Genomic DNA, 26,631 nt, shown 5'->3' with positions numbered 1-26,631 from the left:
TTGTTTTTCTAACTTCACTTAGTATGATAATCCCTAGTTGTATCCATGTTGCTGCAAAAATGGCATTGGTTCATCCTTTTTATGGCTGAGTAGTGTTCCGTTGTATACTCATTCATCTGTCCACAGACATTTAGGTTGTTGCAGTGCCTCAGCTGTCGTAAATAGTGCTGCTACACTGTGAATATGCTATGTTGGAGTCCATGTATCTTTTTGAATTATAGCTTTGTCCAGGTATATGCCCTGGACTAGGATTGCTGGATTATACAATAATTTTATTTTATTTTTAGTTTTCTAAGGAATCTCCATACTGTTTTCCATAGTGGCCACACTAATTTACATTCCCACTAACAGAATAGGAGGATTCTCTTTTCTCCACACTCTCTCCAGCTTTTGTTTTTTGTAGAGTTTTTGATGATAGCTATTCTGACTAGTGTGAAGTGGTACCTCATTGTAGTTTTGATTTGTATTTCTCTAATAATTAGTGATGTTGAGCATCTTTTCATGTGCCTACTGGCCATTTCATGTCTTTGGAGAAATGTCTATTAAAGTCTTCGGCCCATTTTTCAATTTGGTTATGTGGTTTTGGGAGTTGTATGAGCTATTTGTATATTTTGGAAATTAAACCCTTGTCAGTTGCATCATCTGCAAATATTTTCTTCCAGTCTGTAGGTTGTCTTTTTGGGTTTTTTTTTTTTTTTTTAATTGTTCCTTTGCTGTGCAAAACTTCTAAGTTTGATTAGGTGCCACTTGTTCTTCTTTATCAATATTTCTGTTGCCTTGGGAGACTGACCTAAGAAAATACTGGTACGATTTATGTCAGGTTATGTTTTGCCTTTGCTCTCTTACAGTTTAATGATATCATGTCTTATGTTTGAAGTCTTTAAGCCATTTTGAGTTTTATTTTTGTGTAGGGTGTGAGGGTATATTCTAACTTCATTGACTTATATGCAGCCTTCCAAATTTCCCAGCACTGCTTACTGAAGAGACTGTCTTTTTCCAGTTGTATATTCTTGTCTCCTTTGTCAAAGATTAATTAACGATAGATGTGTGGGTTTGTTTCTGGGTTCTCTATTCTGCCCCATTATCCCTAGTCTTGTTTTTGTACCAGTTACCACATTGTTTTACTGTAGCTTCCTAGTATTGTCTGAGGTCTGAGAGAGTTATGCCTCCTGTTTTGTTTGTTTCCTCAGGATTGCTTTGGCAGTTCTGGGCTTTTTATGGTTCCATATAAATTTTTGGATTATTTAATTCTGTGAAAATGTCATGGGTAATTAGATAGGGATCTCTATTAAATCTGTAGATAACTTTGGGTGGTATTGCCCTTTAAACAATATTCTTTCAATCCAAGAGCATGGGATATCTTTCCATTTCTTTGAATCCTCTTTAATTTTAACATTCCCTTTTCTGTATTTCATTGTTAGTGTAAAATTGATTTACAAATGTTAATCTTACATTCTGCTACTTTGCTGAATTCATTTATAGGTCTAGTAAATTTTTTTCTGCAGTCCTTAAGGTTTTCTATGCATTTTCATGTCTTCTGCATATGATGGCAATTTTATCTCTTCCTTTCCAGTTTGAATACCTTTTCTTGTCTGTCTGCCGTGGTTAGGACTTCCATCACTACACTGAATAGCAGTAGTAAGGGTGGGCCTCCTTATTTTCTTATTCCAGATATAGTGGGAAGACTTCCACCGTTTCACTGTTGAATATTATATTGGCTTTGGGTTTGTCATAAGTGGCTTTTAGTGTGTTTTTGTTATGAATGGATTGAATTTTGTCAGATGCTTTTTCTGTATCTGTTGAGATGATCATATGGTTTTTTACTTTTATTTACATGGTGTATTACATTGGGGATTCCCAAGTGGCACTAGTGGTAAAGAACCCACCTGCCAATGCAGAAGATGTAAGAGACTCAAGTTCAATTCCTGGGTTGAGAAAAACCCCTCGAAGGGTATGACAACCCACTCCAGTATTCTTGCCTTGTGAATTCCCATGGACAGAGGAGCCTAGCAAGCTACAGTCCATGGGGTTGTTAAGAGTTGGACGTGACTGAGCACTCATTGATTGGTTTTGCATATGTTGAAGCATCCTTGTGAATTTGTGATAAATCCCTCTTGGTTTTGGTACATGATCTTTTTTGTATGTTGTTGGATTCAGTTTGCTAATATTTTGTGGAGAATTTTTGTATCTATTCATTGAAGGTATTTGCCCTGTGGTTTTCTGTTTTGGTGGTATTTGTTTAGTTTTGTTAGCAGCTGATTGTGGCTTCATTACAATCAACTTGAGTATTCTTGCCTGGAGAATTCCATGGACTGAGCATGGTGTCAGAGTCAGTCACGAGTGACTAACACACTTTCCTATTACTAGAATGTCTTTGGGAGTGATTCCCCCTCTCCAGTGTTAGAATAGTTTAAGAAGTTTTTTGTGTGTTTGGAATAATTCACCTTTAAAGCCACCTGGTCCTGTAGTTTTGTTTGTAGGGAGTTTTTGTTTGTTTTTTTAAATTACAGATTCTATTTCACTTCTAGTGATCAGTCTGTTCAGGTTTTCTTGTCTCCTTGATTTAGTTTTGGTGGACTGTATCTTTCTAGAAAGTTGTCCATTTCTTCTAAGTTGTCGAATTTGTTGGCATATAATTGTTCATAGTATTCTCTGAAGGGTTTTTTGTATTTCTCCAGTATCAGTTGAAATTTCTTTTTCATTTCCTAATTTATTTGGATTCTATCTTTTTTTCTTCTCGGTGAGACTGGCCAGAGGTTTGTCAATTTTGTTTATCCTTTCAAAGACCCAGTTCTTGATTTTACTGATTTTTTATTTTATTTATTTTGGGCTGTGCTGGGTCTTCGTTGTTGCATGGACTTTCTCTGGTTCTGGCAAGTGGGGATTACTCTAGTAGTGGTTCACAGGCTTCGGAGCACGTGTTTGGGAGCACGGGCTCCCAGGCACTCGGGACTTCAGCAGTTGCTGTTCCTGGGCTCTAGAGCACAGTTATGGCATGCAGGTTTAGTTGCTCTGCAGCATGTAGGATCTTCCCAAACCAAGGATCAAACCCATGCTGTGTCTCCTGCAGTGGGAGTCGGATTCTTTACCTCTGAGCCATGAGGGAAGCCTGGTGTTGGGTTTTTTGTTTTTTTTTTTTTAATCTCAATTTATTTCCTTCCTGATCTTTATTATTTTCCTTCTACTGACTTGAGGTTTTGTTTTTTTGTTTTTTCTTATTCTTTTAGGTCATATGTTAGGTTGTTAATTTGAGATTTTTTTTCTTATTTTCTGAGGTAGGTGTGTAATTTCCTTTTTGATTTCCTCATTTACCTGTTGGGTAGTAACATATGGATTTCCTTTCCTTTGGTTGATTTCTGGCTTCATGCTGTTGTGAGGAAAAATGCTTTAAATAATTTCTTTACTCTTATGGTTGTTGAGGTTAGTTTTGTGTCCTAGTATGTGGTCAGCCCTAGAGAATGCTCCATGTGCACTTGAAAAGAATGTGTATTCTGGGTTTTTTGGAAATAATGTCCTGAAAATACCAGTTAAGTCTTAACTGTCATATCATTTAGGATCTCTGTTGCCTTAGTGATTTTTCTGTCTAGAAGACCTGCCCGTTGATGTGAATGGGGTGATAAAGTCTCCTGTTATATTCTCATCAGTTTCTTCGTTTTTAGCTGTTAGTATTTTATGTGTTTGGGGCAATATATGTTGACAAGTGTAAAATCCTCTTCTTGCATTGATCCTTTTACCATTATATATTTTCCTTCTTTTCCTTTATGGCTTTTGTTTTAACGTCTATATGTCTGATAAGATGATTGTAACTCCTGTTTTCTTGTCATTTCCATTTGCATGAAATGCGTTTTTCCTTCCCTTCACTTTCAATCTGTGTGTGTCCTTTGCCCTAAGATGGCTGTCTTGTAGGCAGCATATCATAGGCTCTTATTTGTTTATCCAGTTTGCCATTCTGTTTGGATTTGAGTATTCAGTCCATTGACATTCAAGGTAGTTAGTGATGCTTATATATTTACTGCCAGTTTAAACCTTGTTTCCCAGTGTATTCTGTTTCCTTTTTGTTCCTTTGTCTTTTTCTGTTTCTTTTTGTGGTTTGATGATTTCCTTTTCTCTTACCCTTGTATTCTCTTTGGGGTTTTTTTTTTTTTGCTATTATATGTTTTTAATTTATAGTTGCCCCGTTTTTCAGGTATATTAACCCTTTCCTGTATCTGCTTGCTTTAGGCTGATAGCCATATAGGCTTAAACACATTCTAAAAAATAAGAATCAGCATTTTCATACTCTCCTTCCCCACGTTTTATGATTTTGATGTCCTTTTTTATATCACATCTTGTTTATTCTTTTACTGTTCCTTGTCTTTATCTTCCTTTTGTAAATAGGTTTTTCTCCTATTTGACCTCTGTACTGGCTCACTTAAGTGATTTGCTTTCCAACTGTGAGGTCCTCTTTACTGTATCTTTCTTTTCTATTTAGAGAAGACCTTTCAATATTTCTTTAAAATAGGTTTCGTATTGCTGTATTCTTTATTTTTTTGCTAATCTGAGAAATTCTTTATTTCCCCATCATTGATGATACTCTTGCTGGGTAGAGGACTTCATGTTGCAGATTTTTCCCTTTTTAAACTTTGAACATAGTTTGCCACTCCCTTCTGGCTTGCATCATTTCTATAGAGCACTCAACTGATAGCCTTATGACAGTTCCCTTGTAATTAACTCTCTTTTTCTCTTGCTGCCTTTAGAATGCTGTCTGACTTCTGCTGTTTTTATGTCTTGGTGTGGATTTGTTTCTTGTTTGGGACCCTCTGTGTTTTCTGTACCTGGTCCTTCTTTAGGTTTGGATAGTTTCCAGCTACAATTTCATCAAATACATATTTCATCCCCTTTTCTCTTCTTCTGGAATCACATTTATGTGTAGATTGGCACACTTCATTCTGTTATCCCATTGGTCTCTTACATTGCCTTTTTTTTCCCCCAGTCTGGCTTTCTGTCTGCTGCTTTGATTGGGTAATTTTCGTGATGAAACCTGAGCCTCAGCACCCAGGCTCCACCTGTCCCATGAAGGAACATCTGAGGCTGGGGAGTGCCAGGCACCCATACCAACCAACTGTGCAGGTCTTTCCACTTTGCCCTCCACAAACCTGTTGCTGCGCTCTCTTCCAAGGCTCCCCAGCTGCCTCTCCCCATCCCAGCTGATCTCGCCACCAGTGAGGTGCCTTCCCCAGGGATGAAAACCTTTTCTTTTTCACCATTCCCTCCCAGGAGCAGTCCCATCCCAGTTCCCTTCTCTTTATCTTTTCCCCTTTTTCTTTTGTCCTACCCAGTTATGTGAAGGTTTTCTTACCATTTTGGAAGTCTGAGATCTGTGGTGTTCAGTAGATGTTCAGTGAGAATTGTCCCAAGTGGATGTGTTTTGATGTATTTGTGGGAGAACGTGAGAGCCACATACCACTCCTCTGCTGTCTTGAGCTGTTTTGACTGTATTTACATTTTTCAGAACCAGTTTTCTTCCTATATGGAAGTGATACTATACATTTACCTTGGAAAGGAAATGCTCATTATGCTCATTTTACTTTTTGGTTGTATTTTACCTGATAGTGATTTGGATTTTGCACTCATTTGTCAGCATTCACATGTCTGGATTTTCCTGTAAATGGTAGTTTGTGTATTTGCATGAGAATCGCTGAGTTCAGGGATGTGGAATACAGTAAAGCCTGTGTAGGGATAAACTCGTGTCCTTAACTTACCTGTGCCATGATTAGGATCAGTTAGCAAAGCCACTCAGACTGGTCTCAATCACAATAATAGAAAAAGCAGAGGCCAATTTTTTTTTTGTGATACCTGAATTACTGTTGTTCACTCACCAAGTTGTATCTGACTCTCTTGTGACCCCATGAACTGCAGCATGCCAGGCTTCCCTGTCCTTCACTATCTCCCTGAGTTTGCTCAAACCAACGTCCATTGAGTCGGTGATGCCATCCAACCATCCCATCCTCTGTCACCCCTTCTCCTTTTGCCCTCAATCTTTTCCAGCATCAAGGTCTTTCCCAGTGACTCAGGTCTTCGCATCAGGTGGCCAGAGGATTGGAGCTTCAGCTTCAGCATCAGTCCTTGCAATAAATATTCAGGGTTGATTTCCTTTACAATTGGTTTGATCTCCTTGCAGTCCAAGGGACTCTCAAGAGTCTTCTCCAACACCACATTTCAAAAGTGTCAATTCTTCAGCACTCCGCCTTCTTTATGGTCCAACTCTCATATCCACACATGACTACTGGAGAAACTATAGCTTTGACTATTCAGAGTTTTGTCAGTAAAGTGATGTTTCTACTTTTTAATACATTGTCCAGGTTTGTCATAGCTTTTCCTCCAAGGAAATGTCTTTTAATTTGACTGCATTCACCATCCACAGTGGTGGGCTGCCGTCTACAGGATCACACAGTCGGTCACGACTGAAGTGACTTAGCAGCAACTAGCAAGGACATGCCCTCCATCTGTTCCACATAGCCTGGCGCCCTGGTTGTCCCACTGCTGGTCCTCTTGAGTGTGTAAACCTTCACTGGCTGCTGGGTATTGGTCAGCATACCACCTGGAAGTGAAGTGAAGTCACTCAGTCGTGTTCAACTCTTTGCGACCCCATGGACTGTAGCCCACCAACCTCCTCAATCCATGGGATTCTCCAGGCAAGAATACTGGAGTGGGTTGCCATTTCCTTCTCCAGGGGATCTTCCAACTCAGGGATCGAACCCAGGTCTCCCGCATTGCAGGCAGATGCTTTAACCTCTGAGCCACCAGGGAAGCCCCTGGGGACCTGCGCAAAGGTCCTGCTGGAGATGCTGGGAAGGGGGTCCAGGGAAGCCTGTAGCTGCTCAATGTTGGAGGACGCCCAGGAGCAGAGGGCTCCCTGGCCTCTCTGCTGCCACTGGCCACCCTGGGGCCAATCCTCCACCCAGGAGCCACAAGGAGCAGAGGATAACTGAATATTGTACACTAATTCAGGAAGCTTTGTGGTACTAAATGTATAACACATGTATTGGGGGCATGTTAGTTATGTGAACTCTTTTAATTAAAGTGAAAAGAGCAGCGCGGGGATTGACCATGCAGAGGAGATGGAGTTGCTGTTGGAAAACTACTACCGATTAGCTGAGGATCTTTCCAACGCAGCTCGGGAACTCAGGGCACTGATCGATGATTCACAGAGTATCATATTCATCAATCTGGACAGGTAAGACGGTGTCATAGAAAACTATCCATATTTTTTAATAAAGTAATTATTGCACAGTAATAAAGTGTTTAAGGCTAGCTTTGTTTTTCCATTTTGGAAAGAATTATCCCATCATTATCATTTATAACTACTACATGGGAGTGTCTTTTTAAGGTGCATGTTTAGCCCATGTGACCTGTAATAGTGAATCTGCGGTGCTCGGTTGGTGGGCCCTTCTGATCTGAGCGGTCGTTCTCCTCCCCAGCCACCGTAATGTGATGATGAGGCTGAACCTACAGTTGACCATGGGAACCTTCTCCCTTTCCCTCTTTGGGCTAATGGGAGTTGCTTTCGGAATGAATTTGGAATCTTCCCTTGAGGAGGTGAGAATGTATTATTTCAATAATCTAGGGATGGTTTTTAATGTTTTGAAGATCATTTCTTTTTCATGGATTTTATTTTGTTTTCATTGTTTACTTCAGTCGGTCAGTTTTCAGCTGTGGCACTCGAAATCTTCACTTTTGTCATGCTGGATCTTCCGTTGTAGTGCAGGGACTCTCTAGTTGTGACTTGGAGGCTCCAGAGCGCATCAGCTCAGTGACTGAGACACAGAGGCTTAGTTGCTCCAAGTCATGTGGGATCTTAGTTCCTGGACCAGGGATTGAACCCACGTCCCCTGCATTGCACAGTGGATTCTTTACCCCTGGACTACTTTAATGGATTTTAAAAAGAAAGTTCTAACCTGTATAGTTGCTTATTGGAATAAAATGTGTACTGTAAATCATTTGAAATTCAAACAATATTGTTAGACCCTATAATGTAGAATGGCCTAGGTTTGAACAGACCAGAGCCTGTGCTGGGATTCAGGAAACTGTCACACAGGGCAGGTTGGGACTACCTTATGTTTCCTATAACAGATAAGTACACATGGGAGGGATTTGACAACAGTATTACACTATGAGGCAGGGTTAGTGAGGGATTTTTGTTTTTTTTTTTAAACTTATGTGTCAGGCAATGTGCCATGCAATTGCATGCTTTGATTCAGTCATCAAAAGTCTGAAAATGAATGTATTTTCCCTGGTTTTTTTAATAGGTAGAAAAACAGGCTCAGAAAATATAATTTGCCCAAGAGCACAGAGCTAGGAAACAACAAAACTAGAATTTAGACTCCAAGACTTGCATCTTTCACTTTGCTCCATATTTAACACTGACTGGCAGAGTTTTCATGTCCTTGTAGCCTTGTACTTTGAGAAGATGTCCTATTGTGAGATTTCTTTTTTTTTCTTAATTTATTTTTTTAATTGAAGGATAATTGCTTTACAGAATTTTGTTGTTTTCTGTCAAACCTCAACATGAATCAGCCATGAGTATACATATATTCCCTCCCTTTTGAACCTCCCTCCCCATCCCACCCCTCTAGTTTGATACAGGATCCCTGTTTGAGTTTCCTGAGAGATACAGCTAATTCCCATTGGCTATCTATTTTACATATGGTAATGTAAGTGTCCATGTCACTCTCTCCATACATCTCATCCTCTCCTCCCCTCTCCCCATGTCCATCAGTCTATTCTTTATGTCTGTTTCTCTGTTGTTCCCCTGTAAATAAATTCTTCAGTAATATTTGTCTGGATTCCATACATATGCTTTAGAATACAGTATTTATCTTTCTGACTTCCTTCACTCCATATAGTAAGTTCTAGATTCATCCACCTCATCAGAACTGACTCAAATGCATCCCTTTTTATGGCTGAGTAATATTCCATTGTGTATATGTACTGTAGCTTCTTTATCCATTTATCTGTCAATGGACATCTAGGTTTCTTTCATGTTCTAGCTATTGTAAATAGTGCTGCAGTGAACATTGGGGTACATGTGTCTTGTTCAATTTTGGTTTCCTCAGGGTATATGCCTAGTAGTGGGATTACTGGGTCATATGGTGGTTTTATTCCTAGATTTTTAAGGAATCTCCATACCATCTTCCATAGTGGCTGTATCAGTTTACATTCCCCCCCCAACAGTGCAAGAGCGTTCCCTTTTCTCCACACCTTCTCCAGCATTTATTGTTTGTAGACTTTTTGATGATGGCCATTCTGACCAGTGTGAAGTGATATCTCATTGTAGTTTTGGTTTGCATTTCTCTAACAAGGAGCGATGTTGAGCATCTTTTCATGTGTTTGTTAGCCATCTGTATGTCATCTGGAGAAATGTCTGTTTAGGTCTTTTTCCCACTTTTTTATTGGTTTGTTTTTCTGATATTGAGTTGTATGAGCTGCTTGTATATTTTGGAAATTAATCCTTTGTTAGTTGTTTCATTTGCTATTATTTTCTCCCATTCTGAGGGTTGTCTTTTCACCTTGCTTATAGCTTCCTTTGCTGTGCAAAAGCTTTTAAGTTTTATCAGGTCCCACTTGTTTACTTTTGTTTTTATTTCCATTACTATAGGAGGTGGGTCACAGGATCTTGCTTTGATTTATGTCATAGAATGTTTTGCCTATGTTTTCCTCTTAAGAGTTTTATAGTTTCTGGTCTTACATTTAGGTCTTTACTCCATTTTGAGTTTATCTTTGTGTATGGTGTTAAGAAGTGTTTTGGTTTCATTCTTTTCCATGTAGCTGTCCAGTTTTCCCAGCACCATTTATTAAAGAGGCTGTCTTTGCCCCATTGTATATTCTTGCCACCTCTGTCAGAAATAAGGTACCCATAGGTGCATGGGTTTATTTCTGGGCTTTCATTGGTCTATATTTCTGTTTTAGAAAAATATGGAATGCTTCACGAAGTTGCATGTTATCCTTGCACAGGAGCTGTGCTAGTCTTCTCTGTTGTTCCAATTTTAGTATATGTGGTGCTAACGTGAGCAGAAATGAATTTGCATTTGCATTCAGCAGGCACACTCTGGCGCTGAATTCTGTGTCCTGATTAACAGGTGTGTTCTCTATGTCTGTTTTAAAGCGGTCCCTTTTAAAAAGTGGTCTTTAAAAGAAGCAGTTCTAATGGTCACTCTTCTGTGTAAAACTATTCGGGTGCGGCGGGCGTGGTATTGATTGTCCTTAAGATAGAAACTCCCTGGCCTGTAAGGCTTTCCTGGCCTGCTGTGCCCACATCCCCATCTTGTCTGCAGCCATCTTGTCCTCACTGTCCATTGATTCATCAGTATTTTCACACTGCTTCCACACATCTCTTCTTACCTCCCACCTTTTTTTGCCTGGTCTGGTCTGTAGTTGCTAAGTCATGTTCGACTTTTTTGCAACCCCATGGATTGTAGCCTACCAGGCTCTTCTGTCCATGGAATTTTGCAGACAAGAATACTGGTGTGGATTGCCATTTCCTTCTCCAGGGGATCTTCCTGACCCAGGGATTGAACTTGATCTTCCACGTTGGCAGGAGGATTCTTTACCACTGAGCCACCAGGGAATCCCCCCCTTTTTTTTTTTTTTTTGCCTAGTTAATGTCTGTTTCTCTCCCAGATCTCAACTGTTGTGTTATTTCCAAGGAGACTCTTCACTGACTGCACCCCAACCCACCTGAGTAAAATTACTCTTCTAGTTATTTATGCCAAAATAATCCTACGCTTCCCTTTGCCATGATCCTCAGACTTGGAATTGCTTGTCTGCAAAAGATCATAGGTGGCTCAACTGGTAAAGAATCTGCCTGCAGTGCAGGAGACCTGGGTTTGATCCCTGGGTTGGGAAGATCCCCTGGAGAAGGGAACGGCTACCAACTTCAGTATTCTGGCCTGGAGAATTCCATGGACTCTACTGAACAACTTTCACTCACACACACCTGAAAAAGATCATAAACTCCATGCAGCAGTGTTCGTCACCTCCTTATAAGATGTGAAAGGAAAGTAAGTGCAGTACATTAATTCATTCATCTTACAGATATGATGTTTGGTGCCTGTTACACACTAAACACTGCTTTTAGCTGTGGGGGTATAGCAGTGAATCCCTGCCCTTATGGAGTCTGTTTCAGTGGGGGAGAGAGAAGAAACAGATCCGTGGTAGGTTAGGCGATAAGTACCATAAAGAAAATTTTCTAAAGGAAATCAGTCCTGAATATTCATTGGAAGGACTGATGCTTTGGCCAATACTTTGGCCATCTGATGCAAAGAACTGACTGTTTGGAAAAGACCCTGATGCTAGAAAAGAGTGAAGGCAGGAGGAGAAGGGGACAATAGGATGAGATGGTTGGATGACATCACCGACTCAATGGACATGAGTTTGAGCAATCTCCAGGAGTTGCTGATGGACAGGGAGACCTGGCATGCTACAGTCCATGCCGTCGCGAAGAGTCAAACATGACTGAGTGACTGAACTGAAGCATAAAGAAAATTAAAGCTAGGTAGAGGGAGAGAGACTGTTAACAGGAGGAGAGACAAGGGGCATTATAGAGATAGCGTGGTTGTAAAGGTGACCCTAGAGCAGAGCCTGAATGAAAAGAGAACGTGGAATGACCTGGGAGAAAGGGTGACCTAAGCAGAGGGAACCACACATGTGAAGACTGAGGCAAGGGTGCACCGAGCTTGTTGAAGGGGCAGCAGGAAGGCCAGAGTGGTCAGAGGAGGGGTGTCAAGTGGAAGGAAAATGGTAGTGAGAGGTCAGAAGGTCAGAAGAGGGAGAGCATGTTGATTTGGAGCTTGGTAAGCGTTCAGGCTTATTCTAAGTGTGATGGGAATCTCTCAGACGCTTTTAAGCCCAAATCTAATAAAAAGTCCGTAGTTACCGAACTATCTTGTGCGACATAAACCAGCCCTGGACATCCTCAGAAGGTCCTTCCGAAGACCTTTGCCAGTTTCCCAGCTCGTGACTGTGTAACTCTGTACAAGTTCCTGTCCTTCTCCCAAGTCATTTCGATTATGTACATGCTCTTTCTGCAAGCTACCTCCACCTTATACTCACTCTAATATTTGTTTCTAAATGCCTGTTGTTGTTGTTAATTTTTTGAAAGACTTTTTAGAAATTCCTTTCTGATAGTTTCTTTTTTAAGATAATATCAAACTATTTCAAGCATAGTAAAAGAATTCCCATACAGCCTTTACACAGATTCTTCAAACAGCAACATTTTATCGTATTTATCATTCTGTCAGTATATATATACTTTTTCATAAATCATTTGAGAATAAACAACAAATATGAAACTCCCGATGTCTAGACATTTCAGTATATATTTTCTAAAAACACTGACATTCTCTTACATAACCACAGCTCACTTGTGAAAATCGGAAAAGAGTGTTGAAACAACACTGTTTTTCTGATCTGTGGACCCTGGTCAGGTTTCACCACTTAGCACAGTAGAGCCCTTTACCTCATAGAAAATCTTAAATCGTGTGTTGCGTGTATTAATAGTTATTGTGTCTCCTTAGGTTCCTTTAATCTAGGCCAGTTTTTCAAACTTTGTCTTTATGGCCTTGATGCTTAGAAAGAATGTAGGTCAGTTGTTTGGCTCTTGGTTACTCTTCATTACTAGATTCTGATTGTGACACATTTTTGTCAGTGTTCGTCACATTGAATCCCATCAGGAGACCCTTGATGTCAGTTTGTCTCATTACTGGTGATACTAACTCTGATCATTTGGTTAAGGTGGTGTCTGCTAATTTTCTGTCCTATGAAGTTACTTTCTCTGTGGAGTTAAGTACCTTCTAAGAACCCTGCCATTCATCAAATTTGCACCCCCTAGTTTGTGGGGTTTTTAATATAGTTGATTGTGTTAATTTCTGCTCTACAGCAAAGTGATTCAGTTATCCATTTAATACATTTTTTAATATTCTTTTCCGTGGTGGTTTGTAATAGGATATTGAATGCAGTTTTCTGTGCTGTACAGTAGAACCTTGTTATCCATTCTGTACATAATAGTTTAAATCTGCTAACCCAAAACTCCCACTCCCTCTCTCCCCCAAACCCCCTGGCAACCGCAAGCCTGTTCTCTGTGTTTTGTAGACAGGCTCATTTGTGTCGTAGTTCAGATTCCACATGTCAGTGACATCATGTCTTTTTCTTTCTGACTTCGTGTGGTAATCTCTGGGTCCATCTGTGTTGCTGCAGGTGGCATTATTTCACTCTTGTTGTGGTTGAGTAGTACTCCACTGTATGTAGGCGCCACGTCTTTGTCCAGTCACGGGTCCGTGGACACTTGGCTTGTTTTCGTGTGTTGTGGCTGTCATGAGTAGCGCTGCAGTGAACACTGGGGTGCGTGTGTCTTTCTGAATTATGGTTTTCTCTGGATATATGCCACGGAGTGGGATTTCTGCATCATATGGCAGTTCTGCTTTTAGTTTTTTAAGGAACTGCCCTCCTGATTTCCATAGAGGCTGCACCAGCTTACACTCCTCCAGCAGTGTAGGAGGGTTCCTTTTTCTCCACACCCTTTCCAGCATTTGCTAATTGTACAGTTTTTAATGTGGCCATTCTGACCAGTGCAGGATGGCACCTAGTTGTAGTTTTGTGCATCTCTTTAATATTTGTGCCCTCTAGTTTTAGTATCTGCTGTTGATCCAAAAAATGCTTCATGCCTGAATCAGATACTACAGGGATGATTACCACATGGTCATTGCTAATCCCATCATTCTTCCTACTTTTGTTCTTTGTCAGATAGAGCCTTCCTTCTCTCCCAATTATTTATTCATTTGTGTCAGTATGGACTCATGGGATCTTATTTAATCAGTGAGTTACAATCTGTCACACTGCCCTCATTATTTATCTTGATATTCAAATTGTTCCTTTCATACCATCTTCTAAGTACTTTTGACATGTCCCCATCAGTTTAGGGCTTTTTTAGTAGCCTTTGGCATACCAGGATGCTGTAGGTGTCTTATTTCTAAGGAGTGGATAGGCTAGACGGTGGAGATGAAGAGCTCAAAACATAGGTACTTAAGCGTGCCGTAATACTATAGGGAATACCCAAAGCAATGGGGTGGGGGGACACTGAAAATCCAACTTTCAGACACATTCCCCTCCCTTAATTTCCTAGAGGTCTCACACTCTGCTCTGTGTATGTTTTAATGACATATGGAATTTTTAAATTACTTACCTCTCAAGTTCATCATATTTTAGCCATCCCAGACTTCATTTATAGGGCATTACAGAACCAGTCTACAGGAAAGAACAGTAATCTGGGTATGCTAAATCTTATTGGAACGTAATTTTTACTTAATAAATTAGGGTCTTTTTTAGAATAACTGGAAATGTATTCATCCAGGCAGTTAACTGACATTAGCACTTGTCTTCTTGATAAATGATGTCTAACATCTAACTTCATGTTAAAAGGAAGCAGATTTCTGCATCATATATGGCTTGAATTTCCATCAGTGGTTATTGGTCATTTATGCAATGGCTATCTTGGAGGAAACTGGGCTCCCAGTCATTGAAGACCAAGCCATTGTTGATAATAAATAATGGCATTTCTATAGCTGAGCCTCCTAACATGTGGGAGATTAAATTCTGTGATTCTGTATGTTCACACATGAACTTGAAAGCACAGCACTGCAAAAGATACAATTTTGAAAATGACATGGGAATTGGCAGTCCAATGGTTAGGACTCTGAGCTTCCACTGCCCAGGACCCGGTTCAAGATCTGGGCAGAGAAACTAAGATCCTACAGGCCATGTTGCATGGCCACAAAGAAAGAAAATGAGAGGGAAAATGTTTACTATAACTTTGAGGTTTCCAGACTTTCTTGGTTCATGATGCTTTTAGTGTTTGGGGCTTCCCTGGTGGCTCAGTGGTAAAAAATCCACCTGCCAATGTAGGAGACGCAGGTTTGATCCGTGGGTTGGAAGATCCCCTGGAGAAGGAAATGGCAACCCACTCCAGTATTGTTGCTTGGGAAATCCTATGGACAGAGGAGCCTGGTGGGCTACAGTCCATGGGGTTGCAAGAGTTGGACATGACTGAACAGCAACAACTATTGTTTCACAGCATCCAAGACCAAACGCTTCTTTTATTAGAGTTTCTGTCGTGTTACCTAAGAGTTTCTGTTACGAAAATCAGTTTAAGAGTAGCAGTTGTCATCGTGTTGCACAGATAACACTTGTGTTTTCCTTGAAAATTTAAAATACTCTGAGGTGCTGTAAGGCCAGGATACCTCACAGTTCAGCAAGGGTGGCCATAAGCAGAAATTTTAAGTTGTATGTCCTATATATTAAAATCTGTGTGAGTGTAAACAAAGACTGGAAGGAAACACAGAGTAAAAGCAGTTACATTGGTTCATTGATGATCATAAAATACTCTTAAATCATGTTTTCCTTCCAGTTTATGTTTTGACTCTTGGTCTCTGAGTGCTGTTAGGGCACTTGTTCTTAGTTCCTATTGGAAAGAGCAGCACAGAGTTTGAAAATTCCTTTTTAACTCTTGCACAATGACAAGTTCGGGAAATTTTATCACGAAGGAACCTAGCCTTTGTGGTTGAAATTGACTGTATTCTCTTCTAGGACCATAGAGTGTTCTGGCTGATCACAGGAATTATGTTTATGGGAAGCGGCCTCATCTGGAGGCGCTTGCTGTCATTCCTCGGACGACAGCTGGAAGCACCCCTACCTCCTCTGGTATGAAGGGTCAGACTCAGCGCAGTACCGCAGAGGGGCTGCAGTCCCCAGCCTGAAGTCCTGTGGCCTGGGCTTAAGTTGTCACAGGCTTTGAGACACTGAGCAGGTTTTTTAATTTCTTTAAGCCTCTCCCAGCTTTCCCACTTAAGTCAGTGCCACCTGGCTTCATGTAGTTAAAAGGCGAATTAGATGTTATATGGAAAGCAGTGGCAGAGTAAGTTAGAAGTTTATTTTGGTGGAATGCTGTGACAGGCATTGTACATTTAGACAGCTGTCAGTAATTTTGGTGCAGGTTTTGTCATAACCAAAATTGAAATGTAGACAACATTTATCGTGTTAGGAAAAGATACAGTTTATCTCTTTTTCATAGCTTTCTACTTGTAGTTTATACCCCTGGAGCAAGTACTCAGGACATTGATACATGGCTGGCAGTCCTTCCCTCCTTTAGTGGTTAATGTATCGTTTTAATGGTGGTTTTTCTTTTAAACCCACACAACTAAAATTATGAATTTTTTCTGCTTTTATTTAGATGGCCTCTTTACCTAAGAAGACACTGCAGGCCAACAGAAGGCTAGAAATGAAACACAGCTTCAGGCCGGATGGACTTGGATCAAGCAGGGGTATCCTAACAAATCGTTAGGAATAACCTGATGGAAACTGAACAATTTTTTTTATGGTAGTCACAGGGAAATTCTAGTGTCTTTTTATTATTTTATGGAGTCAGAGACTTGAAAGAAAATCACTGACACTTAAATTATAATGTCTGATGATAAAAATATTATGGCAGTCATAGTACTGGAACTTAATTGTATTTTCGTGCTTGCTTTGTAAAAGGCCGAAATTCTATTTCCTACAAACTTAAAAGGCTGTTTTTATAGATGTAAGACATGGAGAGATTAACTTAATCCAGGATTAGATTGTGGTATTGATTTTATTTAATTTATACATGTTAACGAAACTGCAACTTCATGCCAAATGAAGCCGGGAAACTTGCCAAACCCGTAGTTGTGAGATTAGGTAACCACAGTTCTTCCTGTAAGGAATCATGTTCTTGTGAATTTCCTGACTCTCAGGTGACTAAAAAGCTAGCATAATATACATTAACCTTAAACTTTAAACCAGTCTCTGACATAACTGTGTTCTCTTATGTTTGTGCCCCACCCCCGCCTTTCCTTCTCCTACTTTCTGGCCCCATGCAGGCTTTCAGGTCCCTGACCAGGGGAACCAGCTCCCGTGGGAACATAGCTCCCATGCCCCCTGCAGTGGAAGTGTGGCATTTCAAGCCCTTCACTGCCAAGGAAGTCCCTGCCCGTTTTTATATAAGGAATACAAAAAGGAAATGAGACATCAATATTAGCTTTGTATAGGTTCCAATTATTCAGAATTTTACTTCCTCAACCTATGAAACTATCTCTCTTTGCTTGACTGTAATTAAAGCTTTTGGAAATAGTTGAAAGTATTTCCATTCTGTTACTGTTTGATAGCTGTTTTGACCATTCCTTGGATTTTAGGACAGACATGTCACACCAAACAGGAAAATGTGTAGCAAGATTAACGAGGCTGCACATGTTCCATCTGTTTGGCTACACCCGAGAGGCTGGCTGGTGGGCTTCCTAAAACAAGAGGGTAAATTTTTAAATTGTGTTACCTTTTTATTTTCACAGAGTTGAGTTTAAAACAAATGGCTAATATTTCTAGGTCTCAAGCACCTATGCTACCTGATATCTTCTATGTTTTTTACATTTTCTGGAGGTTAAAAAGTTACACAGTAGAACATTAGTTATATTTATCTCCAAAAGCAACATAGACAATTCTAGAGTCTAAAGCAGCTCTTGCACTACAAAATTAGTAAAGAGAGTCCATTTACCAGGCGGGTAAAAATGAATTAAAATGCTTTTCCCAGTTGCTGATCTGAAGGAGAACAAATGAAGTTTCCCAGCTCCATGTGTGGCTATGAAAGGACCGCAGAAGCATGAGGCACGCTGGGCTTGTCTTGGAGCATGCCTTGTGGTGTGGCTGTGGAATGTGAATACCATCATACATCTGCTCGATTTCTAAGATAAAGTATCTTTGACAATATTTATATTTCACAGGGCACTCTTCTTTGGTATACCTCAGAGCACTATGTTGTTTTTGATCTTCAGGTTATCACTGTAAAATAGGTAATATTAATAAATATTACTTAACTGTGATGAAAACTTGGAAGTCCAAGAGGCAAAATGTCATTTTGTTTAAGGTCAGGTACGGGATAGAATTTTGGTCTTTTCTTTCTGATGTTGCTTAGCTAAGTAACATCATTTGAGGGCTTGGCTAAAATAATTTTGAGTCAGTGTCTCATCAGTAAAAGGGGAAATAAATGCAACTACCTCACGAGGATGATATAGGGAGGGTACTAAAGGTTTATAAAGTTCTGAACATGGTTCAGTCAAGTTACTTTCTAGATGTCGGCTGCCTCTGCTTTGGCGATAGCTCTTTAATGTAAGAAGCAGCCTGCTATCTATCAAATAATAAAACAGCCTATGCCAAAAAGAGAAAAGTTCAGTTTTAAATATTGAATTTAAACAGAGTATATAAATTATTTGTAAATAAGGTGAAAGAATACCAAATATTCAGTTATGAGAAGGCAGGCAATCGTATCCTCTTTAACGTGTACAGGGAATGATATTCTTAACCTGTTGTCATTGTAAGCCCTCTAAGAAAGTGTAGCAAAAATAGGTGTCATTTTAAGATACTATTAATACTTGCTTTACTCTTGATAGACTGATAACCACTAAATAATCATTAAAAAGCCATATATTTCGGTGAGTTATTCCATGATTTGTACACAGCTTTATGTTTTGGAAAATTAACATTAAATATTAAACTCACTTTAAATTCAGGAGTTACTGTCATTTCTTTAGTAATAGTTACGTAGTTGGAGCATGGACTAGGGAATTGAGAGACCTGAGTTTATTCCCAGACTCACTTCAAATCTCCCTAGGTCTGTGATACAAAGGCACAAATCAATTCCAGTCTTGAAGCCTGTAAGACAGCCTTTGCATATACAGGTAATGGACAAAAATTGCAAATATGTAAATGTGTTCTGATATCATAAAGGTAATTTTGAATTGTTGCATAAGTTCAGATTTGTGTTCCTGAGAGATTTAAACCCTATAAAGTATTAAGTATGTCAGAATCAATCCAAATGCGTCACTTGATGCTTTTGAACTGCGGTGTTGGAGAAGACTCTTGAGAGTCCCTCGGACTGCAAGATCCAACCAGTCCATCCTAAAGGAGATCAGTCTTGGGTGTTCGTTGGAAGGACTGATGCTGAAGCTGAAACTCCAATACTTTGGCCACCTGATGCAAAGAGCTGACTCATTTGAAAAGACCCTGATGCTGGGAGAGATTGAGGACAGGAGGAGAAGGGGACAACAGAGGACGAGATGGTTGGATGGCATCACTGACTCAATGGACATGAGTTTGAGTAAATTCCAGGAGTTGGTGATGGACAGGGAGGCCTGGTGTGCTGCAGTCCATGGGGTCACAATGAGTCGGACATGACTGAGCAACTGAACTGAAGTCAGAACCAGAGCTTAGAATTACAGTAAATTTAGTGTAGAATGGAAACTTAATCCACCTGTTAAGATAATACATTAGTCTGTTGGATATTAGATTTTTTTTCTGTATGCCAGGTTTTTACATATTTTCCATATATGCAGTAGGATACTTCTTGATACGGGTTAGCATGGATATGAAGATCTGCTTCTAACTTAGTAAATTTTAACCGTCTCCTCTTGCTGGTTGCTGTTATGTTTAGGCAGGAAGAAAAATATAACTCCTCAGGTAAAGAATAATCATGTTTAAACACTGGCCCAATCATTTAGTAAAGCATAACACTTTGTTTGGCAGCAGCCGGATAAAGGTAGGCATCCTTCTAAAAGAAGAGACACAGTACGAGAGCATGCCTTTACTGAACATCAGTTTGGTCTTCACTCAGAATAAGGGCATATGAGTAAGGCGTTTCTGGTCCCCTAAAAATAAACTTTAATAAAAACAATTCTTCAAATAGGTTGAGCAGCCAAGAGTTGTTAACCGAAAAGCAAATGGTGTTTGTGTGTGCTTCGTGCTGTGCCATAGGGAACCATGCAACTGTTATACCTCTTTCAGAAAGATGAGACGTCCTGGAGTGAGCCAGAGGTCCTGTCTAGGTATGAGTCTGGTTATGCTGCTGTTCTCTTATATACACACTCACTATATCCTCACAGTTGTAATTCTGCTGGTTTTTCCTTTGATTTTGGATTCAACTTTACTCTTCAGCCAAAACTCTGTGTCCTTTGACCAGTCTCTTTACTGCCCCAAGAGAAGCTAAGAGAAGGGCTCGGGGTCATTTTAATTTTTTCCTGGTTTTAGTATCATTTCATTAGTGTCCGAAGAAGAGGTTCTACCCTGATAGAGAATCAGCTAGTTAGCAGTTTACGGATAACAGTGCCCGCAGATTTTTAGTGAAGCTGAAATCCTGTGGTCCATTCCTTTCCCTTAAACATGCTACCCTCTAGTCCTGGCAGATGAGGCCTGCTCCACTGAGACCAGCCCAGGAAGTAGGGAGGCCAACCCTGCCTCACTCTTGGTCCTGCACAGTCACCTTCAGCTCAAGACAGAGCTCTCCTTCCTATTCTGGTTCTGTTGGTGAGGCTTGTGGCAGCCTGCCGCTGCCTGAGGCTCCTGAGATGACTTCAGATAGCAGAAGATCATTCGGTGCATCGGCTGTTAGCACAATCATTTCTCCAAAAGCATCTGAGGGCACAGTCAGGTGACATTTCACTTCTTACATATGTCCTTCACTATATGAAACACTGAAAATACAATAGTCCTCATAAAGGACCATATCATTTACAACATGATTTTGGAGTTGTGAGGTTATGCCTCACCCCCCATACTTTTCTCCTGGTTCTCTTTCTCCTCATGCTTTTTTTCCTGTGTGCTGTGCTTTCTGTTTCACTCTGGAATGAGTCACCACTTTTAAGAAGACATTTTTAGCAAGAATTGTGCTACAGAGCTTTTCCTAAGATAACTAGAGACAGGCCTTTCAAGGCATCAGAAAGACACAGGTGCTCAAGTGGAAGAGGAAATAGGTTGTGCAGCAGGTCTGAGCACAGGAAGGCAGGAATTAAGTTCAGGTGCACAGGAAACAAGCTTTGCAAAGGGACACACATAACCAGAGCACCCACTGTCACATCCTTCGGATGCTGCCAGCACTTCCTGTGGCCTGTGGGCAGCCAGCCTGTGTTTGTGTCTCCACCCCCAGGAGCCCCCACCTGTCGTAAGGTCTACCAGGGCTCCTCTCGATACGCCAGTTTGTCCCCCAGGACGCTCACCCGGAAGATGACTCAGCATGAGAGAGGGGGACAGGTGAGGAAAATGGAGTGAAACCTTTAATCTTGGCCAAGGCTATAGATGTGAAGCACCCCAGAGAGTCGGGCTCCCAGAGAACTCCTTCCAGCAGCAATGACGACTTGATTCTGTAGGGAGACACAAAACAGGATTCATTCACAACCTGTGTCTCATTCCTGCTGTAATTCAGGCATCGTGTTATGCTCTGAGCTAGAATAAAGCTAGACATTGGCCAGACATAAGGGCTTGAGCTTAAATGCCTCTTTCCCTGGGTTTAAATACCTTCTTTCTCAGCTCTGTAGGTTCAGAAAACCACAGCTGGAGGAGGAAGTTCTCGCTAGTTCCTTCTCAGGTACACAAGGGAAAAGTGCGTCTGTGTGCGTCTGTTCACGTCTGTTCAGCATCCTAGCTGTGATGCAGTGTAGACAGCAGATCTAGAGTAATCTGGCCTTGTCAGTGTGTTCACACCACCTCTGCCCCTGCTGCTTTCAAAGTTGCCTTCAAAGCTTATACAAGTTATTAAACATTTTTGGAAGTGGATTTTAGTTTTGAAACTACCATGAGTGTTTCTGGACCATGTCTGATGAGGTGAGGTGTGGCTGATCAGACTGACTGATGGGTAGAGCAGGGTGTGACCATACAGTGAGCAAACCTGTGAAGTTTTTCACTGACTTAATTTTGAAAACTCCCAATGGAATCCAGACGTGTCGGGTAGTATGCATAACCCTTTGTGTGTATCTTTTTAAATACCACAGTGTCGATTAAGAGGGGAAGAAGAAAACTGTAAATTCTTACTTGTGAAATTGCTCATTTACTAGATACATCTGTAGTTTGGCCACAAGCTGCCTCCTGTAAACCCATCTTCATTCCTAAAATCAAGTCTTCCCCTGCTCTTGCCCTCTCTCTGCCCAGTCAGCCTACTCTTGATTTCCAGATCCACTCAGGCCCCAGGGGTGCTGCAAGGCCTTCCCCGACTTCCCCAGCCGATTCCCACTGATCTCTGACTGCCGTTGGATTTGGGTCATCATAAATGGGCCTGGATGGCCTCACGGGCATGTTTCATTTTTCCACTTAGATTCTAAGCACCTGGGGGGCAGGGTCCATGTCTCAGGTTTCTTTGTCGACAACACTGTTCCACCAGGGCTGGCAGGCTGGCTGAAGGCAGCCCCGCTGGAGGTTTCAGAAACTGTGGCAATACCACAGAGAAGTGGTCCTTCTAATTCTAGTTGGTTACTTAATGCTCACACACAGAAAGGAAGAGAGGAGTCTTCAAAATCATAACTTTTACTCATGTCTCGGTAAGAGGCCACCCACTCATCATCCTCAGATTGTGTCCATTTTTAAAACATAACCTTTGATTTATCTTCACACTCAAAAGTTCTTCAGGGCCCCCAGCCTCAGGTATGTGTTGGGAAAGTGGAGTTAATTTTAATATTGACTTGTGAACTATAATTAGGAAGATGAATTTGCAGTGTTAAACAGAAAGGAATCAAATTACTTTTAGATGATCTACACTACCCCCTTCAGTTGGTATAAACAGTGGTTCATTATTTGTATATGGTTCATGGGTTCTTAGTAACGTCTGATTCTTGGAAAGTGGACAAAATTTAAAATGCAAACCAAATTTACGATATTCTTAAGATCATATCTTTTGAGAAGCCCCCCCCCCCCGTAAATTTATAATCCATCTCTTTTTTGTGTGGTTAAGCTTGCCTATAAATAAGTTAAAGGGCTACTTGAACTGTTGGCCAGTAGAGGGCAGTTTCACCACAGTGCTTACAAGTCCAAGCCACAGCCCCACGAGCCCTGCAGATCTGGTTCTATACTCAAAAATCTATGATGGCTTCTCTTTCATACCACAGTTCACACGTCCAGTTAGCATTTGTTACTATACTTGTTTGCGTTTTGACTTCCCACGTGTTAAATAAATCTTAATTTTCCTCAAGAGCAGACACTTGGTCTCTTTCTCTCCCGTAGCCTAGCACAGATCTGTACAATGTCGTGTCCTTAAATAAATGAGTGAAATAAGTGGTTTAGCTGTATGTTATAAGATAAAATCCTTTAAAGGTGTCATGGCTATTAAAATTCAAAATGTGCATACCCTTTGACCTAGTAGTCTTCCAGGAATCTAGCCAGCAGAGATATTTGCACAATTATTCTAAAGTCATACAAAAAGAAACAAATATATAACAAATATATTGTTAGTATATATTTGGTTCATTCCTAAAGAACCAAAATATATTAACAATGCTTAGCCAATGTGGCAAGGGTTGGCAGAATTTTACAGTGAAGGACCAGGATAATATTTTAGGCTTTGTGGTACATCAGTCAGCTGCAATTGTGGTAGAGTAGCAGAGGTAACTGGAGAAGGCAATGGCACCCCACTCCAGTGCTCTTGCCTGGAGAATCCCAGGGACGGCGGAGCCTGGTGGGCTGCCGTCTATGGGGTTGCACATGGTGGGCTGCCGTCTATGGGGTCGCACAGAGTCGGACACGACTGAAGCGATTTAGCAGCAGCAGAGGTGACTGCAGTCAATGGAGTCGCAAAGAGTCGGACACGACTGAGCAACTGTTGAACAAGCAGCAGCAGAGGAAGAGAAAAGAATGAATGTGGCTATCTATATTCCAGTAAAGCCTATTAGAGACACTGCAGTTTGAATTCTTATAAATATCTTGTGTCACAAAATATTTTCACTTTTCCAATCATTTCAACATGTCAAACATTTTTAGTTTGTGGATTACACCAAAACAGGCAGCCAGCTAGAGTTGGCCAAAAGGCTGTAATTTGCCAACCCCTGTTGTAGAGGATGAAATTGGAGGAGTAGTGAGGAGAACCTTTCACCAAAAAATGGTGGGATTGTGTGTTTTCTTTTTTGTGAGACCCTGTTTTTCAAATAAAATCTAAAATACATGCAAAATGAGATCACTCCCAAATCCCAGACTTAGAAAAAAATCAAACACCAGAGCTGTACAGTCTTGGCACTTACCTTTTCCTTCGACCTCACAGTGACCACAGAGCTCCCAAACCTTGAGCCTGCCTGTGAAACACACTGTCTGTTAATGGCCTTGGAAAACATACCATATGATTTTATCAACTTAAGGGAAAGGGCATATTTTTTTTTTTTTTAGAAGATACTTACTTCAGGAGAAATTAGTACATATTGGGCCTGAAAGAGAGTGATAAGAAAGGGAGATTGTTAATGTTATTGCTGTTCATGGATTTTTTTCTTTAACCAATTTTAATTATGCTCACTCAAATTTCTACATCTTAGAGAAGCCCTTTGTCACCAGAAATTCTGCTTACAGGAATTTAGCTCAGAAAAATAGAGGTATAAATATGTTTATGTGAATATTTATCTTACTATAACAGCAAAAATTTGAAACAGACTAAGTGACTAACTAGTCACTTAAACGGTTTATCTACAGATAAACTGCTAGGTAGATATATTGTATAAGAATATAGAAAGCATAGAAGACTTATTACATTGATAGGTAAAATGAGATAAAGTTATAAAATTGTATACAAAATCATGTACAATAGGATCACAGCCATTAATATATACACACAGACACAGTGTAACGGTTTAAGGGTGTGCTTCAGAACCAGCTCTTGGTTCAAGTCCCTGTTCTACCATTTCCTAGCAGTGTGACCTGTAACAACTTCCTTCTCTGATCTTCAGTTTCTTTATAATGAACAGAATAGCAAGTTAATAACTTTGATGTGAATTAGATTGTTTATATAAAGCGCAAGTGCGTATGCTAAGTCACTTCGGTTCAGTCACTCAGTCATGTCCGACTCTGCGACCCCATGAATCGCAGCACACCAAGTCTCCCTGTCCATCACCAACTCCCGGAGTTCACTCAGTCCTGTCCAATTCTTTGCCACTTTCAGTCCTGTCCAATTCTTTGACTGTAGCCTGCCAGTCCATGGGATTCTCCAGGCAAGAATACTGGAGTGGGTTGCCATGCCCTCCTCCAGGGGGACCTTTCTGATCCAGAGATCAAACCCACGTCTCCTGCAGGCAAATTTTTTACCACTACTGCCACCTGGGAAGCCCAGGCACAGAGAGAGTAAATGCACAATAAATGGTAGTAATTAAGTTCATAGAAAAAAATACTAGCAGGATACACATCAAAAGGTTACTAGACATCTCTGCAGAGTGGAATTCTAGGTAGACTCATTTTCTTTGTACTGCATTTTCTAATAGTTTTGCAATAAACTTTCTTTTTTCCAATTTGAAAATTAAATTTTAAGTTTAAAATAACAGCCAAGTGTTTTAGGCCCAGGGAACTTAAGCAATGAAAGATGAAATAAAGAGAGCTGGAGTCTTCATGACACTCCAGTGGCCATGGCCTGTTTCCTGCTGTGGGCTCCTAACCAGGAGCCGGCATGACACCACATCAGCTGAACTCCAGCTGTGGGGGCAAACACCAGAACTGCAGGAAAGCAGGCCGCTTTCAAGCAAGTGATTGTGTTCTGACCTGAGGTATGGGTCAGGTCATCTGAGTCCAAGAAGAAACTGAGAGTTCTAGGGTGGACATAGTTTACCAAGGCATCAGCAAGGAGCCGTCCTTTCCCAGTTTGGTGTGGAATTGCGTACAACACTTACCTTTTCTTCTGGACATGGAGTTACCCATGATTTGCATTTGCCTGTCACGTCACCCACAGTGATCCGTTTGCCATTATACACATAAACACGGCCATCCTCTCCTCCCATCAGTCCCGCAGTTGCGTCTGTGATCCTCAGCGGGGCTGCTATGATGATTTCATCTGTGAACAATGAAAACCAGCAGAAGGAAGTGTCTTACTCCTTGCTGTCATCCTTTCTATTGTTCTGCTGCTGGATCCTCCCCCAGCCTCCCACTAATGATAATGTGTCCTTCACTGGTCTACACTGATTTCTTTCCAGCGCAGTCAGAGGCTTTTGTTTCCTGTTTCATCATTGATCTGGGTGGCTCTCAGGTCACCGTGTTCCAGAAGCACAGCTCACTCTTGTACATCTGGCTCTGGTCTTGATTCATTATGAGGCTAGAACAGGGGTCATCCTATCAGAGGACCCATCTTCTTGGCCAGAGACACCGTTGTTTCCTACCTAAGCCATCGTTATCCAAGTCGCTCAAGTGCAGAACGCCACCAAATCGGGAGAAGCGGCGGTTTCCACTGAAGGTGCTGAGCAGAGAAGGCTGTGAGTCAGGTGTCAGTTCATACATCTGAGTGCTCCCACCTTGGTGCAGGGTCATGGTCAGGAATGATACCTTAGACATGACATCTGAAATAAACCACGGAACAGGAGCTGCCACCATCACAAGAACGAAGCGAGGACACAGACTTGCGTGACACAGGCGAAATTATGTCAGATTTGTGAATGCCAAGACTTTATATATGATCATTGCAAAAGGTGTGGAAAACACCCAAAAAGAGTATGAGGAAGAAAATGTATATAATGCTTATATTTGTTTCTGGAGCGTGATATATACGCACACATACATACATACATTTCCTTGGAGAAGGAAATGGCAACCCAC

At 40.9% G+C, this 26,631-nt stretch overlaps 2 protein-coding genes across 8 annotated transcripts in view; one reads left to right on the top strand and one right to left on the bottom strand.

Annotated features, from left to right (window-relative positions):
- The window catches only part of MRS2 (MRS2, magnesium transporter), a 35,686-nt gene extending 15,868 nt beyond the window's left edge, over window positions 1-19,818 (top strand). Inside the window, exons 8-11 of one of the 2 annotated variants that reach the window (XM_018061659.1) lie at window positions 7,064-7,216; window positions 7,461-7,578; window positions 15,619-15,732; window positions 16,262-19,771. In XM_018061659.1, the coding sequence (XP_017917148.1) occupies window positions 7,064-7,216; window positions 7,461-7,578; window positions 15,619-15,732; window positions 16,262-16,372 (496 nt within the window). In that variant the 3' untranslated portion in view covers window positions 16,373-19,771. Of the gene's footprint in view, window positions 1-7,063; window positions 7,217-7,460; window positions 7,579-15,618; window positions 15,733-16,261 lie in introns of both variants that reach the window. The other variant, XM_018061660.1, reaches the window with a different exon arrangement.
- Window positions 16,440-26,631, bottom strand: part of GPLD1 (glycosylphosphatidylinositol specific phospholipase D1) — a 57,087-nt gene continuing 46,895 nt past the window's right edge. For 4 of the 6 annotated variants that reach the window (XM_018061655.1, XM_018061656.1, XM_018061657.1 and 1 more), the window contains 6 exons: window positions 26,199-26,375; window positions 25,716-25,876; window positions 24,246-24,272; window positions 24,093-24,143; window positions 21,145-21,233; window positions 16,440-17,883 (listed from right to left, as the gene is read on the bottom strand). In XM_018061655.1, coding sequence (XP_017917144.1) covers window positions 21,147-21,233; window positions 24,093-24,143; window positions 24,246-24,272; window positions 25,716-25,876; window positions 26,199-26,375 — 503 coding nt within the window. In that variant the 3' untranslated portion in view covers window positions 16,440-17,883; window positions 21,145-21,146. Of the gene's footprint in view, window positions 17,884-21,089; window positions 21,234-24,092; window positions 24,144-24,245; window positions 24,273-25,715; window positions 25,877-26,198; window positions 26,376-26,631 lie in introns of those variants that run through there. The other 2 variants (XR_001919418.1, XR_001919419.1) reach the window with 2 other exon arrangements.

This window comes from Capra hircus, chromosome 18 (assembly GCF_001704415.2).
Source record: "Capra hircus breed San Clemente chromosome 18, ASM170441v1, whole genome shotgun sequence".
Lineage (NCBI taxonomy): Eukaryota > Metazoa > Chordata > Mammalia > Artiodactyla > Bovidae > Capra > Capra hircus.
The sequence above is the reverse complement of the archived record's forward strand: the minus strand, read 5'-3'. Positions and strand labels throughout refer to the sequence as shown.